Source organism: Idiotropiscis lumnitzeri, chromosome 1, assembly GCF_059441095.1.
Source record: "Idiotropiscis lumnitzeri isolate Australia: NSW breed Sydney's pygmy pipehorse chromosome 1, RoL_Ilum_1.0, whole genome shotgun sequence".
In the NCBI taxonomy this organism is placed as follows: domain Eukaryota; kingdom Metazoa; phylum Chordata; class Actinopteri; order Syngnathiformes; family Syngnathidae; genus Idiotropiscis; species Idiotropiscis lumnitzeri.
In genome coordinates, this window is record NC_142391.1 from 33,563,554 (window position 1) to 33,581,539 (window position 17,986).

At 36.6% G+C, this 17,986-nt stretch overlaps 3 protein-coding genes across 3 annotated transcripts; all 3 read right to left on the reverse strand.

Annotated features, from left to right (window-relative positions):
* Positions 1-1,810: 1,810 nt before the first annotated feature.
* LOC148344303 (arrestin domain-containing protein 3-like) lies at positions 1,811-4,998 on the reverse strand. The gene is made up of 6 exons (XM_088287291.1): positions 4,740-4,998; positions 4,409-4,469; positions 3,884-4,055; positions 3,718-3,805; positions 3,380-3,636; positions 1,811-1,946 (listed from the first exon to the last, which is right to left on the reverse strand). Exons 1-6 carry the CDS (start codon positions 4,996-4,998, stop codon positions 1,869-1,871), a joined length of 915 nt encoding a protein of 304 aa, XP_088143417.1. The 3' UTR covers positions 1,811-1,868.
* Positions 4,999-6,294: 1,296 nt separating this feature from the next.
* LOC148344304 (uncharacterized) lies at positions 6,295-13,695 on the reverse strand. The gene is made up of 11 exons (XM_088305710.1): positions 13,075-13,695; positions 12,899-12,959; positions 12,673-12,808; positions 12,485-12,581; positions 11,494-11,753; positions 10,975-11,121; positions 10,887-10,912; positions 9,606-9,717; positions 9,438-9,534; positions 6,937-7,193; positions 6,295-6,773 (listed from the first exon to the last, which is right to left on the reverse strand). The coding sequence occupies exons 1-11, from the start codon at positions 13,328-13,330 to the stop codon at positions 6,561-6,563; spliced, it is 1,662 nt and encodes a 553-aa protein (XP_088161836.1). The 5' UTR covers positions 13,331-13,695; the 3' UTR covers positions 6,295-6,560.
* A 284-nt stretch (positions 13,696-13,979) lies between these two features.
* On the reverse strand, positions 13,980-17,392 carry LOC148344305 (arrestin domain-containing protein 3-like). The gene is made up of 6 exons (XM_088296317.1): positions 17,035-17,392; positions 16,887-16,947; positions 16,668-16,815; positions 16,482-16,578; positions 15,554-15,810; positions 13,980-15,454 (listed from the first exon to the last, which is right to left on the reverse strand). The coding sequence occupies exons 1-6, from the start codon at positions 17,279-17,281 to the stop codon at positions 15,212-15,214; spliced, it is 1,053 nt and encodes a 350-aa protein (XP_088152443.1). The 5' UTR covers positions 17,282-17,392; the 3' UTR covers positions 13,980-15,211.
* Positions 17,393-17,986: the final 594 nt, after the last annotated feature.

Genomic DNA, 17,986 nt, shown 5'->3' on the forward strand with positions numbered 1-17,986 from the left:
AAATAATTAAACATGCGCAAATTTAAGGCTGTTAATGTGTGCATTATGTTTCTGTGACTTAAACTGATTTTAAATAACACATCTTCTCATGTTCTATTTGCAGAAAACCTGCATCTATGTGAATGTGAATGCTTTTAATGCATTGCCAATGACTCATGTAAAGAATTATATTTATTGACAAACAGTCAAACAATTGAATGTTGAAATAAAAATAGGCAAAGACCCTGGTGATTATTTGAATAAAATCAAGATATAATCTTTTGTGTGGAAGTGCCATAGCTGAGCATATATACAATAACTTGACAACTAATCATGAACATGAAATAACTAATATTGATTAAAATTTAAAGCAATGTCCTATTAAAAAAATGAAAAGGAAAAATAGGTGAAAGAGAGGGTAAATTGTTGCTCTTTTTAGTTGTCCAATTAGGTATCACTACAGCAAGTCACTAACAAAATTTGTTTGCTAGTGATGAAACTAAGAAAATGTTCCATTTTATATTTTGACATTATCTTATAAATTAAAGCAGGGGTCTTCAATCCTATTTCCGGAGGGCCGCTGTCCTGCCTGCTTTTCATCCCTCCATGCGGCAACACACACCTGATTCAGTTGATAAGGATCATTATCTAAATTTGCAGACCTTGTTGATTATCTGATCATTTGAATCAGGTGTGTTGCTGCAGGGAAAGATGGAAAACAGGCAGGAAAGAGGACCTCGAGGAATAGGTATGAGGATCCCTGAATTGAAGTGAGAGTGTATAATTTAGTGCCATCTAGTGGTGAACTATAATAATACATCAACCTACGACCAAAAATAATGTTGATTGACAATTGACAGAACATATTCAGAACATATTTTTTTGCCATATTATTGAAATAATCGTGGGTTTTCAAAATGAATATTCTATAATATAATAATAATAATAATAATAATAATAATAATAATGTTCTACACTATAATGACAAAAAAATCGACTTATTTTGTTAGTGTATGAAAATTGTCAATCTCACTTTATGCGCTGGTGCACAATCATGTTGGAAGAGGAAGGGGCCAGAAATTGTCCAAAATATCGTCCCCTTAGTGCCAGTGAAAAGAAATTTGAATGCTTCAGCATAGCTTGGGTAGATAGTTGGAAAATTCCATAACATCTTCATGAGAACAGCTGGGGCATTTCCACTTTCTGTTCCAACATGCAGTGCACAAAACGGGTTCAACAAGACATGGATGAGAGAGTTTGTTGTGGATGAACTTTACTGGACTGCACAGAGTCTGCCAGCCAGGCGAAACGACACGGCATTCCGTCGGTGCCCCATGGTAGCATTTACACAATGAATGGGTTTGTCATCAATGCACATCGCTTTTCTTTGTACAGAGTAAAAAGGCCTTGAAAGCATGGCAAAAAAGGATGTGAAAATGTATCAGACACTCTGTGGGATTCTGCTTTGAAGGAGTAAACTTGTAGTTTATATTATGGATTTGAAAGATGTGGCTTGTGACACGCAGCACGATGTGACCTTGGATTGGCTGGCAACCAGTTCAGGGTGTACCCCGCCTACTGCCCCAAGACGGCTGGGATAGGCTCCAGCACCCCCTGCGACCCTTGTGGGATAAAAGCGGCTAAAACAAATATTCAATGTGTGCCATTCTCCACAAAAGCGGTCATCACTGGAAGTAGTTCCTCATTTTTCTTTTTTCATACCTTCCTCATCCAGGAATGGACCAAAAAAATGCCATTATTCCTTTGAGCATATGACGCTGACAATTATTTAATGAAATCTTCTTTCACAGCCACTCCCAAATTGTGTGAGACTAACTTGGCACTTTCTTAATTCCATGACGCACAGATCTCTTTGTTTTCCGATGTGATTAGGAATAAACCTGCTGTAGAATGATCAGAGGAAGTTTGATGTCCGGATCTCTTGCCAGTGGGTCACCAAGCGAGACCTGCAAACAGACATATACTTTCAGGTAGTTCAGTTATTAACTCATTCATGCAAATAAAACTGACTGGGTCAGAGCAGACAATTTGGTGCACTTTTGAATGCAAATGAGGTCTGGCTGCGGGCGCAGAATTCCACAAATAAAACACAAACAAAGGAATTAAAAAAACAGACGCGTATCTGAACTGAGGGCTGACGTTACAGTTGTTTCATTGTGTTGTGTTGAAATTTGTTCCCTCCCACTGTCAAGGTGCCAGAGTTTACTCAAAGCAGTGACTTTTTTTCTCACCTGCTGTCCAAGCAGTGGCTTACTTGTGCTGAATTCTATCATAGGCACAGATGGACTCGTACGGAAAGTACACGCAAAAATAAATCCTATACATACACATTAAAATGTATTTTTCAAACTGTAACATTATTGGCTTGGATTAGCACCAGATCAATGTGATTTCACTGGTACAATAGCACAGACAGTTTCACTCAGCACAAACACCTGAAGCCACTCGATCAGTTTACAAAGTGAAAGAGAGATCTAACTGATCCGCTGAAGGGGAGCTCAAATTTCCAATGACCTCAATTTTCTTTGGTTGATTTGCAGGCAAATCACGATTTGATTATATAGTCACTTATTTGTTGAAATTGTGAATGTGCATGACTTATATTTGGGTTTTGAGGTGAAATACAGAGAGGAACAACTAAACATAGTCTGAATAATTACATTCAAATTGTAATATCTTAAATCCTCAACGTAATTACCTGTAGAAAACCACACTTTTAAAAAAGATAATATGAGATTAATTTAAACACATTGAAGTAATCCACCACAAGAAAAAAATAGGCTTTTATGCACTTAAAAAATGCACAACTGGTGTAACCTCAAATGTTATTTATTAAGGCAAAGCAAGAGCATGGTTTTTGGGTTGTCCTAATTTAAAAGGATAAAATTGGATCATATAAAATGAATCTTTATAGAATTATAATATAATATATAATTATTTTTCATAAAATAAATATTTTCCTTTATGTCAACCATATTTGTACTTTGGAACAAAATATATTTTTTAATTTGACTAAAAGACCTTTGTCACAATGCTGAATTAAAAACAATGCTTCAAACAAATTTGGCTAGGCAAGGCAATGTCAAGACAACATTATTTATATGGCATATAAAAAGTACAACAATTTAACATTTTATGTCTTGGAGTGTCCTGCCGATGTTCAGTAAACGGCTGAAAGTTTGTCAACTGTAGCACATGAGAGGGAATTTCACTATGTGTACTTTATAACCCTAAAAAGGTTTGCATTAAAAAAAACTGCAAAGGAACACTTTATTAGACACTGCAACAAGTACTGACATTAATATATATATAAATCAAAAGTGCTTCTAGATAAAAAGAGAACAATTCATGAAATGTATTTTTTTAAAGCCATGATTACCTTGAGTGTATACTCGAGCTTGATCACGGAGCAATTGAGGAAGGTGGGGTAGAGCTGTGGAGGGATACTCAGAACATTGCTGATGGTGCGACTGCTCCGAGCTGAAACAGATTCTCCTGTACCGAAGAGGATCTCATTTGTGTGCACAATTGCCTTCGAGCGAGTGACAAACATTTGTTTCTCACAAAGGAAGAATTTGGGTGTTACCGCTCGATTTGAGCTGTTGATCACTTCAACAGACACTTCCATCGTTTCACCTATGAGGGGTGACAAACGAATGTCAGGTACTTATAGCCATAGGCAACATTGATTAGAAACGGCCAATGAAATCTGTTTACCTTGTGTCAGTCCCAATTTCTCTGAAGTAACATTCAAAGTGACCTTTCCAGACCCATAAAATGACATTTTGGTTGCACTTTGTCGTTCCTATGCAATAACGATGAGAAGTTAGAGAGAAAATCACTGACGGGAATATTCTGTTGATACATTCTTTCAATTGCATACTTGAAGTCCGATGATCAACATTTCTGATTTGGTGGCAAAGGGGAACTCAGACTCGGTAAGAAATGGGAACTCAATCCGGCTTTTGTGGATGCTCCAGATTGACAGCGTCATTCGAGCTTGTAAACTGTATGTGATTCTGCCCCATTTGCCGTCGTACGACGAAGGCATTTCTCTGCAAAGGGATTATCACTGCATGTTTGGAATGATCTTTATTTGGTGAGGAAATGTACGGACATAAGCATTGGGACACCTGGCCAGACATGTAAATCCCCCTCAGGATTGGGCTGGCTGAATTCATATTTCATCACACGGACAAGTGAAGCAAATTCCTTGATATTTTGTATGCCATTAAAACTGGATTGTAGTGTTTTTCAACTGACTGTTGCTTTTGTTAAAATTAAAATTTAAGATTTGTGAGGAACTAAGCAATCTAATCCAACTGCTGATGATTTAATTTCTGATTTACGGGTTATGTCCCAAGACTTTTGTTGATATAGTGGAAACCAAGAGTATACCGGTACTCACATATTTGGAATCACAAAGGTAAAAGGATACACACTTCTCCCTTGACGAATGATTTCGGATCCTTGTAGAAAAAAAAGTGTAAATTGAATAGTATTTGGCGCAATCAGCATTCGTGCATGTTTGAAGGAAATTGCCAACTGTATTTTAGACCATTGTAATGAACTAGATATACAGACATTAAACATTTTGTTCTCATTTTCCTGATAAAAAAATTAAAAAAAACAAAAAAGAATCACAATTCAAATTTGCCCATGGTGTGAATAACTGAGGGCTCATATTAAGTAGCACGCAACCGCCTATAGATCATGTTTGGGGAAGAAAAAATACAAACCATCTCGTTTATTTTTATCCTGAAGAATAATTTGTTCCAAACAGAAGTATTTCTCCTCATCTTGGTGGATCACTGTGGTTTGTCCTTCTTGATCATACCATTTGACCTGGGCCTGTCCTTTAGCATTGACCATCAAACACTGCACTTTGGTCTCCTTGCTGGTCACCACCGTCACTCTTCCAGAGAGGACATCCCCGGGAGAAAAAGTTCCTCTTTCATTCGCCTTATCATATTCCACAGAGAACAGCTTTATCGACATAATGATGCTCACATTTCTCACTCCTATTTTCTCTGACAAGGAGATGATGCAGGCAGGCCTGATGCATTCAGTCGAGCAGCATACCTCTCGAAAAACTGTACTGTATCTGTGTCACAAGTGGTCATGTGATCAAGCCTGGAGGTGTCACATTCACATTGGTAACCCTACCTGGAGCCTCAATTCGGCTAATTACCATCAAATACACCAATACGGAAGAGTAACCGTGATTTTTTTTAAACCACAAAATGAAGAAAGTATAAATTGTAACCATTTATTTCAGTATGTGCAACACATTATACAGCTGTATGTATCATTCTGGCTGCAAAACAATATTTTGGGGTCAATGGTGAGTTGTAAATTGACTTTCACTGTTATGTCATTAACATAATTCATAGTTATTTCGTTGTTCAGTGTTACCAACAATCAGACAGTATAAAAAAATACAATATATATATATATATATATATATATATATATATATATATATATATATATGTCTTTAGCACGTCTCAGAAGAAAATACTGTGTTTAAGTTACCACTGGACCTTGCAAATCAACACAGCTGGAGTGTGGCGCTTGTGGGCTGTCTTGAGAAATGTTTCAAAAATAAATGTCTGCAAAGATGTCTCCATTTAGATCGTATTCAAGAATCCAAGAAAGCTATTAGAACAGTCTTTGAATTAAATATACTTCATATTTGGTGATTTTGCACCAATTCCAAGATATTATTCAAGTAAATATCTGTTATAAGCTTCGCAAAAAAATAGTAGTTGAAAAATGTGATTAACCATGATTAATGAAGGAATTGTTTGTGATTAATTAGTTAAAAAAATTAATCACTTGACAGCACTATATATATATATATATATATATATATATATATATATATATATATATATATATATATATATATATATATATATATATATATATATATATATATATATATATATATACTGGTAAATAATTATCCATCCAACCATCCATTATACATGACGACATATGGAAAGCTCTTTGTTACAGTTCCAGCTGAGCTGTTGTGAAATGCGCTATATAAATGAAATTGTATTGTATTGTATTATCTGATCCGCTTTTCCACACGAGGGTCGCGGGTATGCCGAAGCCTATCCCAGCTATCTTCGGTCTGTAGGCGGGGTACCCCCGGACTGATTGCCAGCCAATCGCGGTACATAAACATACAAATAAATACATAAAAAAAAAAATAAATAAATAAATATATATATATATATATATATATATATATATATATAGAGAGAGAGAGAGAGAGAGAGAGAGAGAGAGAGAGAGAGAGAGAGAGAAGATAGAGTGAGATACACATAAATATTTACTGTATACTGTTCATATATATACACAGCCATTAGGTTCCAATTTGTTTGCTCGTATGTACACTTAATTGAATTAATTACTAACGATTACCACCTGTGAGCAACTTGGAAAAGGCTTCTAGACAATATGCTTGGATTAAATTTCCTTCCATTATATGAACCAGATGCAAAAGATAAGCAATATAGAGCAATAGCTTCCCGTTTTCGTTAGCTTAGTTAGAATCTTGGAGGACAATCCATAGAGAGGGGTTTAGGTGGTCTCTTGACAGCCATCCGCTTTTGCTGGTTTGGTTTTGGATATAAGGTGTCGCCAAAAGTTACAGCTTTTAGGAACTGTTGATGTTGCTTGGTAGAATACAGGCTGTTTGGTAGTACAACTATTGGCAGTCTGATGGATGCAACGTTTGATCCAGTCACATCTAGACAGACCTGTAGAAAATGAACAAATGAAATGTGTTTTTCATACATAATGTCCATCTCCGGCAAACATAGTGCGATTGGGTCATGAAGCAAACCAAAAAAAATCTCTAGGAAACTCTATATTAGGTAAATGTACTGCACATTTTCCGACATATTGTCTGGTCTGGTTTACCTTCAACTTGTACTGAAGTTCGATGGGTGAACCCATTGGGATGGTGGGAGGTATTCCTCTCGGGATGGTGACCACATCGATCGCAGTCGTTTCACTGTGGGCGCGAACAGGCTTGCCATTTTTCTTAGCGATAGGAAACACGCCAGTTATCCTTCGACCCAGGGAAACCCGACCTTGCTGCCTGTACAATGTGTACTTGAGCGCCACTGAACAAGTTGACCGGTTGATGATTTTAACTGTGACTTGGATACCTTCACCTATAGGATGAGAACATGATTTGATTACGAGTCCAGAATGTGTGAAACTTTGTTGAAGAACAACATTGTGTGATGGTCAAAACAATTATAATAGACTCTAGAAAGTTGTATAACTTCGGATTTGTTTGAATTTCGAATGTATCTTCCTCTTTAGGTAATTATGAATGCTCGCCTTCATTCCTCATAAAACTGTAAATACTGTACATCCAATTTTAACCGACTTATTATCATGTGAGTAAAAAAAGAAAATAATACATGTAACTATTGTTATTAGATGCCAATTATATGCAGATTTTCACTAGTCGTGGGCGCGGCTGGCTCATCTCCCCCATGAGTAGTGGGGTCTACTGGATCGCAGTTCATTCGGTCCCATCATACCGCATATTTTTAAAGTGTTATTATAGATGCTACTTTAATTTTTATTTTGTGCAGATTTTTATTATGACAGTCTAAACAGCTGAATTCCGATTTTTTCAAACCGACTTGGGATACTTTCATATGTGGTCCTAGATTGGATATGTAAGGGATTTTTTTGGGAATGTAGGTAATGTAACCGCAGCCTGAATCCGTCATCGACGTCATCCTGAGCGCAAAATGCGCTCCGCGTGAGGGGACGGAGAGTGGTGGCAGTTGGGTAAATCAAATGTGTTTTGAGTAACGGTATTGACTTTATATTTTACTTAAATTTAATCCCGCTTGAAACATAATGCATAAAGTGGACATTTACGGTGATAGTAATAATTCAGCTACTCATATTTTATGCCCTGCAATGACGTGACTTTAGTGACCTCTCCATGAAATGAGATTGAAAAGCCTTGATTCATCATTACCCCCAAATACTGTATTTCTACCTCCTATCGAATCGATTTATGAAGTATAAAACTTGTATTTGGATGTTTATTTTGAGATTTAGGAAGTATTAAAGGGTTGATTCCAATTTACGTGGAAATTTGTGTTGAATCGTACGAACGAAACTTGTTCGTAAATTGAGGACGACCTGTACGTATACATAATTTGAGAATTGCTTCTATGAGAATATAAAAGCCTGTAAAGCAGAGGTAGTTTTGATGGTTTTGTTCATCAGTTGTATTTTACAGAATAACTTTGACTCAGTTGTAATATCAACATTCACCACTAGATGGCTTAGTTGCACTTGCACCGGGTCTCATTACATTGCAGGACAAAATAGTGCCTGAATAATATGAAAACATGTAGTGAGTTAATAATAATAATAATGAAAAAATATATAAAAAAATAATAATAGTAATAATAATAATAATAATAATAATAAAAAACAACTAACAAAATTATTTCTTGCATATATTGTTGCCACCACATCCTTTGTTGTTAAATAGGGGATAAGTTATACATGCATTGAGAAACGTGTGTATCATGTTCAACACATATCTGCGTACTATCTTGTTTGTGTATCTGGGCACACACAAACACCGTCACTGAGCGGGAAAGGTTCCCACGCTGGCAGCAGACAAGTCAGGCGAGTGTACGACTACGCCATCACCCACCCTGGATTGAGAAATCAATTATGAACATTGAAATATATTAAGAGCATGTATTTCGCACAAGTTTTGTATATCTAAAAAGTTTGGCATACATCTGGTTATATATATTACGACTGTCAAAATTAAAGCATTAACTCAGGTGATTAATCCCAGATTTTTTAACTCAGTTAAATATTTTAACTCAATTAACTCAGTTTGATTTACTTCAAAAATAATTTGCATACTTTGCAAATATTGCGCCAAATTAGCTGTACATCTTTAGCAAGTCTTAGAACAAAACACTGTGTTCAAGTTACCACTGGTCCTTGCAAATCAACACTGCTGGAGTGTGGCGCTTGTGGGCGGTTTTGAGAACTGTCTCGAAAGAAAAATGCCTGCAAAGATGTCTCCATCTTTATTGTATTCAAGAATCAAAGAAAGCTATTAGAACAATCTTTGAATTAGATATAGTTCATATTTAGTGATTTTGCATCAATTCCAAGATATTATTCAAGTAAATATCTGTTACCAAAAAATTGTACTTGAAAAATGTGATTAATCGCGATTAATCATGGAACTTGGAAAATCCACACAGGCAGGGGGAGAGCATCCGAACTCCACACAGGAAGCCTGGGTCGGCAATCAAACCCACAGCTTCTGCTGTGAGAGGGGGATGTGCTACCCAGTCGACCACCGTATACGCACTTAGCATGCACTATATCAATGTAGTGTATGCGTACATCACCTGGTTTGTAAGTCTTCTTTTCTGTGTAAATAACAAATGTTACTGTTCCAGAGCCAAGGCGTTTGACAATTGTCTTGATCCAAGTGTGCTGGGGTTCCTGAAAAATAAGTTGTTCCAAGATATTTTTGTGATTTTCTTTTGTCATTAACCAAAATAAAAAAATGTCACCATAAGTGGAGTCCATGGCCATGTTTGCTTCTGGATGGAATGAGACGTCATTTTGTACAATTCCTTCTCTATTGTTTGGATTTTAAAATCTTGATGACTACGTCCCACATTTCTGTGTGCCCCAAAAATCATTTGTTAAAGTCACTGAATTAAGAACCATGTCGGAAAAACTTTTAAATCTTAAATCTACATTACCTTTGTGCAAAATAATCTTTTGTCGTCATCTATGACTCCTTTCTTGTCCAATTTTGCTCAGAAATTCAGTGAGAGTCTTCGGTTGCTGTTCTCCCTTGTGAAAGCAAAGTTGTGACTTGAAAGTGTGAGCGTTGCTAAACCTGTTATACAACATCACGGGATGAAATCCTTTGCCTCAACTGAAACTGGTAATTTTCCGTAATTTGTGGAGGCATCAAAATAATTCCATGGACATTTCTGAACTTCACAGTGATCTTCCATTAACTTTGTCTGCTTAAAATAGCAACAGTCATCGAGAGCCTGCTGACGTACTCTGTCTCCACCTGGTACAGCGGCTGCACTGAGGCGGACAGAGTGAGGCTCCAGAGGACAGTCAAAACAGCGCAAAGGATTATTGGCTGCCCTCTCCCCTCACTATCGGACATCTACACCGCCCGGTGCCTCAGAAGGGCTCTCAACATCGTCAAAGACAATACCCACCCAAACTCACACCTGTTCGACCTGATGCCCTCTGGCAGGCGCTACAGATGCATCAAATCGAGGACCAATAGACTGAGAAACAGTTTCTTTCCGAGAGCCATCTCCATTCTGAACTCTCACACACACACGAGAACAGCCGTACCTTGCAGAACAGCATTGTGATGTGTTTTTATATACACTATTCAGTACTAAATTCCATTGCACTCTCTTATTTATTTATCTAATTTATATATTTGTCTGTATTATTGTTGTATTGCACTGGAGAGGGGAGCCCTCTAATCTCGTTGCACACTTGAGTACAATGACAATAAAGGGATTTCTAATTTCTAATTTCTAATTTCTAACTCCCAATTACATTCAATGAACTTTGTTTGTTCCAGTGGAAACTTTATTGCTTTTCATTTTGGCAACTTGGAAAAGTCATACTTTGATTTGCAGAACGAAAATGTCATAAAATGAACAATATAATCCCAGATGTGATATGCAACATACAATACAACTTTATTTATACGGCGCATTTCACAACAGCTAGACACAACATTAATGCTTTTCTCGAATTTGCTGTTCAGTGCTAGGAGTAGAACAAGGGAAGTTAAAACAATGTACATCTGCCATGTTAGTTTGGGGAACTCCTGTAATCACCATGTGTAGAAGAACCCAATTTATCAAAAGAGGAAAAGGTGGAGCTGTATCAGCGATGCAATGGCTGACGAGGAAAGAACTCGTGATAGTGGATTAAATCCAGCCTTGATAATTCTTGCTGTGTGGCAGAAAATGAATTGTCGGGTAGAACAACTATTTTCTGTTTTGTGACGTGGGAAAAAAATGGCTCCAGACAGAACTGTAAAAAAGAAAAAAAAAACAGTTTTATGAGTTTATTATGAAGAACAACAAATTCTCGTGTAAACTGAATAAGTGTGAAATCTCTTAATTCCAGAGACAACATCCTGATCCAACAGATATTGTAAGAAGAGCAGATTCTAGGATCTGAGGTACAACTCAGCTATATTGCACATGCATTTAATATTTGTAACATAAATAAGGAATACAAAAAGAGTTATTTGACATTATTATCGTTAGTTTTAGTTATATTTATGCGGTCAAAGAGTCTGGCTCTTCTCGGGCAACCATTTCGCGGGGCCTCAATCGAAAATAGTTTGACACCCCTGAAATCGAGGGCCAAAAGTGTATTTGGACATATTGTGCGGTTTACCTTCAGAATGTATTCATTCTTGTAGACTTGTCCGTTTGAGATGGTAGCAGGAAGCTTTCCGAATTTGATCACCTTGGTCATAGTCACTTGGCTGTGTGCAGCAACAGCTTCCCTCTTGTCCTTATGTTGAAATACATTTGTCTTGACGACCAACCTATGAGACGGAAGATGCTGAGTTTGCCTCCTTTCGAATGCGATAATGGGCTTCACGATCATATTTGACTGGTTGTTGATTGTAACTCTGACATTGACAGGCTCATCTGTAGGGTGAGAAAGTGTGTATGATGTCAAAGGTCAGAAAGCAGAGAGGCAGCGGACTCTTCTCCGGATATCAAGTCTTATCTGTTCCGGGAGCATTCTTTTACCTCAGATTTTGTATTTTCTTTTCACAAAACATACATGATAGGTAATGTTTGAGGGAACAGTTTTGTCAACCTTAATTCTCATGGAAGTATAATAGGAAATACATGGTCATGGATGATCACATTGTGTCTCATGAAGCATCTCCATTTTTTAAGATAACATACAACAAGCGTTGGGAACTGGAATGAGGATTTACAAACCAGATTTATCCTATTTTGAGCTGGTTTGCTGGACTTCCATGAGAAGTTGGAAAATAATTTAATTTAAAACACCATTTAACCAGTTTTTTTCTATTCAGGAAATATATATAATATTATAATATATTTAATATTATAATATATATATATATATATATATATATATATATATATATGTATATATGTATTATAAAATATAAAATATATAATAAATTAATAACTCATTTAACATTTTAACCAAGAAATTATGTATTTTTAAACAGTAAAATCTAAAAATTAATGTTTCACATTAATGCATTAAACTAACACAAACACAAAAAATGATTTTGGTAATGACTAAAGCTGTCCATTTCGAGCAAGTTGTGCTGATAAAAGTGTGAATCATTGTGAGCGTGCTCGTGTGTACAGTGCTAACAATAACATTTAATTACCTGGTTTGAATGCCATTTTTTCAGTGTAAACATCCATTGTTACTGTTCCAGATCCAGCGTTATTTATCTTTTTCTGCATTTGTATATGATGAGGTTCCTAAAACACAAAATTGCTTTTTCAAATAATTTTGGTCTTCTGCTAAGATGCCATTTATTTATTTAGACAAACACAAAGTGAAAAGTGTCACCATGAATGTCGAGGTGTCCATGCTTTGATTTTGAAGGAATTTGAAGTAAGTTTTAACCTTTCTGGCAGTCTTCCCAGGTCGTTTGAGCTTTGCCTTTAACTTATGACGAGCCCCACATGAGGAAGATGTCATTTCTCTGTGAAGGACAATACACTGAAATAAACAACAACCCTGGACTAGAGTCAAAGGGAAAAATATAAAGATCCATGACAAGAGTGCCAAATACTTGTTGGGTATCTTGAAAGTAAAAGGAAACACATGTCTTCCTTTGCCAATAATTTCGGGACCTGAAAAATGTTGACCAAAGTCAAAAATAGAAGTTAGCCCATAGTTTAATTGACCCAAAGCCACTGCAGAGTGAAAAATGTTATCAAAATCTTGTCAAGTCTTAACATACTTCACCTGTTTTCAAGAGATCTTCTTTCACCTTATAGAATGTCTCCTGACATGGGAAGGAGCTTCTAGAATATCTTGAAGGTGATAAAGAAATAACTGACATTCGAAATTTTTCGTATCCTTCGGCAATAACAGTTATGGATTTGATTTCAACTTCCTTCAAAGTTTCCACAATGATTCTTCCTTGGATTGTATCTCCATTTGTGAAATGATTTTTGCCATGGATAGCATCATATTCAATTAAAAATTCTTTGACGGTCATTTTCCAATCATCGTAATAATAATCCTGACGAACAGCAATGTTGGACGTTAGCAGTGTGCTGATTTATGGAGCGAACCTTGTTCAACTTGCTCCTGTTAGTGCATGTGTGTGTGTGTGTGTGTGTTGGGGTGTTGTCAGTTTGTGTGTGCGCAATCGCACCATTCCAATGCGATTTGATAGTTTCTTTGGAATTTGTTGCTTTGTTGAATGATGATGCTATGATAAAAACGGGCATGCCTGTCAGTGGTCAAGTTGTTAATGAAATTACAAAGTGAACAAAGGCTTGGGCTTTGATTATACACAAAGCAACTTTGTCAAATTAGTGCAGGTGAGTAGAAGCCCACATTGAGCTATGAAATTTGAGTTTGGTTACTTTGGTTCCTCTATGATTTTTTTTTTTTTTTTGTGCGTGTGTGTTTTTATTATATCAGGTAAATGAGATGTTTAACATGCAGGTACATTTAGGTTAAAGTTTAAGCATTTCAATGATTGTAATTATGGATGGATTGTTCAGACATCGACTGTGAGAGCGTTCCACTCTACACATATTTGTGTGTTAATTATAACATGATTATTTTGCATAGATACATAAATATTTTACATGCATAATTTTGTGTTAATGCAACAATGAAGACTTGAATCTTCAATCTAAGCTTTAAATCAGCCATTTCATTTATTTTGAAAAATATAACTTTTATATTCTAGATGACAGATGACAGTCACCAATAGCCAGGCATCTATACTACTTACATAAAATGTTCACGTTGTGGTATAAATTAAGTTCAGTGATGAACAATCAAGAGAATTTAAGACAAGATTCATTATGCACAATTCTCAAACATTATGGCTATTTGTTTAGACCAACTCATTAATTAAATTGAATATGACTATTGAAGACACAGCACTCCAGTATCACATCCAACTGGACCAGAACACCCCCCACCCCTCCACACACCCCCACACACACGCGTGCATGATTCCCAATGCAGTAGAAGGCCTGGTCCACAAACCTGTTTGAAACTGTGCTATTTACTGATTAAATCAACAGATCAAATGTCTGTGACTCCGTCAGCTATAGTAAGTATCATAATGCAAGAAATTGCGAGTCAATCTTACGGCGTGAATAAAATAAAAAAATGGTGTTTTGTTCTAATATTTTGTAATATTAGCACATGCCTACACATGAGAATCCGTCATGGTTTTTGTTCATTACGCCACCGTAATGAACTGGTTGCATTACTTCCGCAGTAAATGTCACTCGCTGTTTTTTGTTTCACTTTCTCGAAGAGTATGAAACTCAAGATGGTTAGAAGTGCCATGTAAATTATGGCAATACTTGATGATGCCATATGGTATTTTTTAAACCACAATAAACCTGGAAACAAGTCCAAAATGTACAGCATGTTACAGCAAGACTTACAACTTTTTTCAGGGGATCAGATGCCATTGATATTTGCACTTTTCTTCTTGACTGACTATTCAAATGTTGGAAAATTAAGTTCAAGGTTTGTGTCTTTAAATTTCCTGATGAAGTAATGGATTGGATTTATTGAGTGTGTGATACAATGTATTATTCTTTTTTGATGTTTGGCTCTCACCCCGGTAAGAGGACCTCACATAAGAACCGGTAGCTTTGCCTCTCCTGTTGTTGGATGCATCATTCTGTCCCATACGCTATTTATGAAAAGAGGTTAAAGCAGACAAAGCCACATGTTGAAATGAAGGCCCAAAAAAAACTTGTAATCGTGATGTCAAAAAGTAGAAAATCGAATTTAAATGGTTTTGTTTGATGGTCATTTTTCAACAAAAACTGTGCTTTTGTTTTTTGGTGTTTGTTTAATTGGCACTGCTCTAGGTACAATTTCTTTCTGTGGTTTACAGTCAACCTCCATATTTGTCCGAATAACTCAAAGGGGGAAACACAGTGTGTGCGCCGTATGGTGGAGGGAGAGCCGAAGGCAGGGCTGCTTTGTTCCAGCTCTGTTGGTTTGATGTCCCAAAATCCTCAAATCCAAAGACAGCAGGACCCGGAGGTTGTTTCCCTGCAGGGATCTCAAAGGCTGGCAGGACAATTACTGGAAGTTTGATTTCCGGGTCTGTTGCATATTTGACATCCAGGTAGATCTGTGAAAATAGTTTCTAACATCATTTTTAATTTTACATTCTGTCTGTGCTACTAATTCCATTACCAGTTACTTTTGTTACTTTTCAACATTCACCTACCTTCAGCCTGTATTCCAGCTTGATGATGGCTGAGTTCACAATGGAGGGAGGCAAATTCCTTGGGATTGTGATCACCTTCTCCATTATCTCTTTGCTATGGGCATTAACACTCTCAAGTTTCTCCTTAACAATAACCTGTGTGTGAAGTCTTCTGCGACCTTGAGCAAAGAAACTTTGCTTTTCGTACAATTCAAATTTGGGCTTCAAATCACGGGATGATTGGTTATGAATTTCAACTTTGACATGGAGATCTTCACCTGCAAGGAAACACAAAATCATGAGTGTAGTTGCACTAGTGGGCAAGCACATGGATGCTAAATATAAAAAATGCATTAGGTAGAATGGGACCAGGGTCTCTGGCCTACTCCGTCTGTTGGAGACCGCCTTGGATTTCATAATGTCTGACATCATATTAGTCACAGAACGTTCATAAAACACATACAAAATCTAATTCTCTGCCTATAGTCGCCACCAGGGGCCACAAACCTTTTGGAAACCAAGAGCTACTTTTTTCGAACTTATTAATGCGAAGGGCTCAAATAACAAATTGACTTAAGCTACCTTTAGTTATACGTGAATTTCAATATCGAATGGTATTCACCGATGTGAAGACATTGATCAAAGAAATGAGTTCTCGATAATCACAAACATTATTTTAACAGGGTGGCAAACAGATAAATAACAATAAGGGACACTTAATGTTTTGTACATCTATGCTGGTATTGACCTTTCTAAATAATTACTTCTACAACATCATCTATCTTTGCAAAGCTAATTTCTGTACAGGCCAGTGGGCGACTCATGTGGTCCGTGGGGGAAAACTGGTGGTTGGTGACTTCTTTATATGGTTTAGGGTGCATTCTACTTTCACCTATGGGGTTGTAAAAATATATACTGTGTACAGTATATGTATTCTGTATATGATTACCGGCTTGGTATCCCATCTTTTTCGTGTGAACATCCATCGCAATGCTTCCAGAACCAAAGACTGCAAGTTTTTTATCAGTGCAATCATGCTGAGGTTCCTGAAAGAAAGAAAGAAAGAAATCTCTTGGAATAATGACCAGAAACACAGCCGTTTTAAAGTGTAATTAATTTGTTATAAATTTCTCACCATAAGTCCAGGTATATCCATGTCTGCTTTGGAGACAAATGTAAAGTGGGCTTTTGCTGTTTTTGTCAACTTCATCGATTGTTTAAGCTCCGCTTTTACCTTATGAACAATTCTACCGATTGAGGACTTGAAAGATGACGGCATTTTACTGCAAAGTACAATTACAGGTAGTTTAAGAGCTCAAGAATAATAATTACGGGTATAACCACACGATTTTACCTGTTAGGGACTTTGAAGGAAAAGGGGAACACATGTCTTCCTTTGGCAATAAATTCAGTACCTGGAAGAGTGACACATACACAATTTATGCCTTACTTTTAAGGTTCATGACGAACATTGTCTACTAAAACAATGGATCATACATTACCTGCTTTCAAGATATGTTGTTTGATGTCATAATATTTCTCATCTGACCAGTAGTAATGATTACGTCGTTGCCCGTGATGCTCATGCCAACGAACCCTTGCACTTCCTTTTCCTATAAAGATGATAGATTGGATTGACGTTTCTTTCGAGACCTCCACAATGATCCTTCCATTAATTGTATCTCCGTTTGTGAAGATGTTTTGGCTATTAATGGAGTCATATTCAATTGAGAATTTTTTGATGGTCATTTTCCAGAATAAAAAAAATGCAAGTAAAGATGACAGAAAGCTTCTTGTAGTCCAAATAGAAACAGGCTGTGGTTGAGCTGACCGAGCTACTTTGAACAAGTGGCAGTGGCAGGATGCAGAGCATGGAAAACCTGTTTTTCTTGCCTGTCACAAGATTTAGAACACATGACAAAGAAGAAAAACTACGGAGGTAAATTTGGTGCTGAGGGAACTCGTCCTTGTAACAAGAAAATGTAAGAAATTTGTATTCACAGCAAAAACAACTTGAAGGTGTATGAAATGATTTGGTATTTGTACCCCAAAAATTTTATTGTTGTAAAACAAAAAATGTAGCTGTAGAAATTAACTTGTGTGCAAAAAATAAAATTCTCATTGATAGGAAAAACATTTGTATTTGTGGAAATTATTTTTGTAGTTGAAGCAAAATGTAACATGAACTTGTGGACCCGCATGAACGTCAACTTGTAGTTGAACAAGTCGCCACTAGGGGTCACGAGTGTTTTTGCTGACTCTGACTTTACTCCTTGGAAAAATGTTCTGTTTGTTCCCTTCAACAACAGTGGTAAAAGAACGGAACAAGTCGTTATGTTCAATTTAATATTTATTCTAGCAGAATACACTAATCCAAATTTAGTCAATCGAAAATGTTTTTAATTTTCCAGGCAGAAACCAAACAGTACTTGAATTCTGTTTTGCATTCCAAAA

Coding starts and splice junctions, on each gene's coding strand:
- LOC148344304 (XM_088305710.1), bottom strand. CDS start 13,330: ATGACCGTCAAAGAATTTTTAATTGAATATGATGCTATCCATGGCAAA. Junction 12,582..12,672: donor TGGACACCTCGACATTCATG/GTGACACTTTTC, acceptor TTTGTGTTTTAG/GAACCTCATCATATACAAAT. Junction 9,535..9,605: donor GGCCATGGACTCCACTTATG/GTGACATTTTTT, acceptor CTTATTTTTCAG/GAACCCCAGCACACTTGGAT.
- LOC148344305 (XM_088296317.1), bottom strand. CDS start 17,281: ATGACCATCAAAAAATTCTCAATTGAATATGACTCCATTAATAGCCAA. Junction 16,948..17,034: donor ACAACATATCTTGAAAGCAG/GTAATGTATGAT, acceptor TCACTCTTCCAG/GTACTGAATTTATTGCCAAA. Junction 15,455..15,553: donor AGCTGGAATACAGGCTGAAG/GTAGGTGAATGT, acceptor CTATTTTCACAG/ATCTACCTGGATGTCAAATA.
- LOC148344303 (XM_088287291.1), bottom strand. CDS start 4,998: ATGTCGATAAAGCTGTTCTCTGTGGAATATGATAAGGCGAATGAAAGA. Junction 4,470..4,739: donor GGATAAAAATAAACGAGATG/GTTTGTATTTTT, acceptor TTTTTCTACAAG/GATCCGAAATCATTCGTCAA. Junction 3,806..3,883: donor TGTTGATCATCGGACTTCAA/GTATGCAATTGA, acceptor GTTATTGCATAG/GAACGACAAAGTGCAACCAA.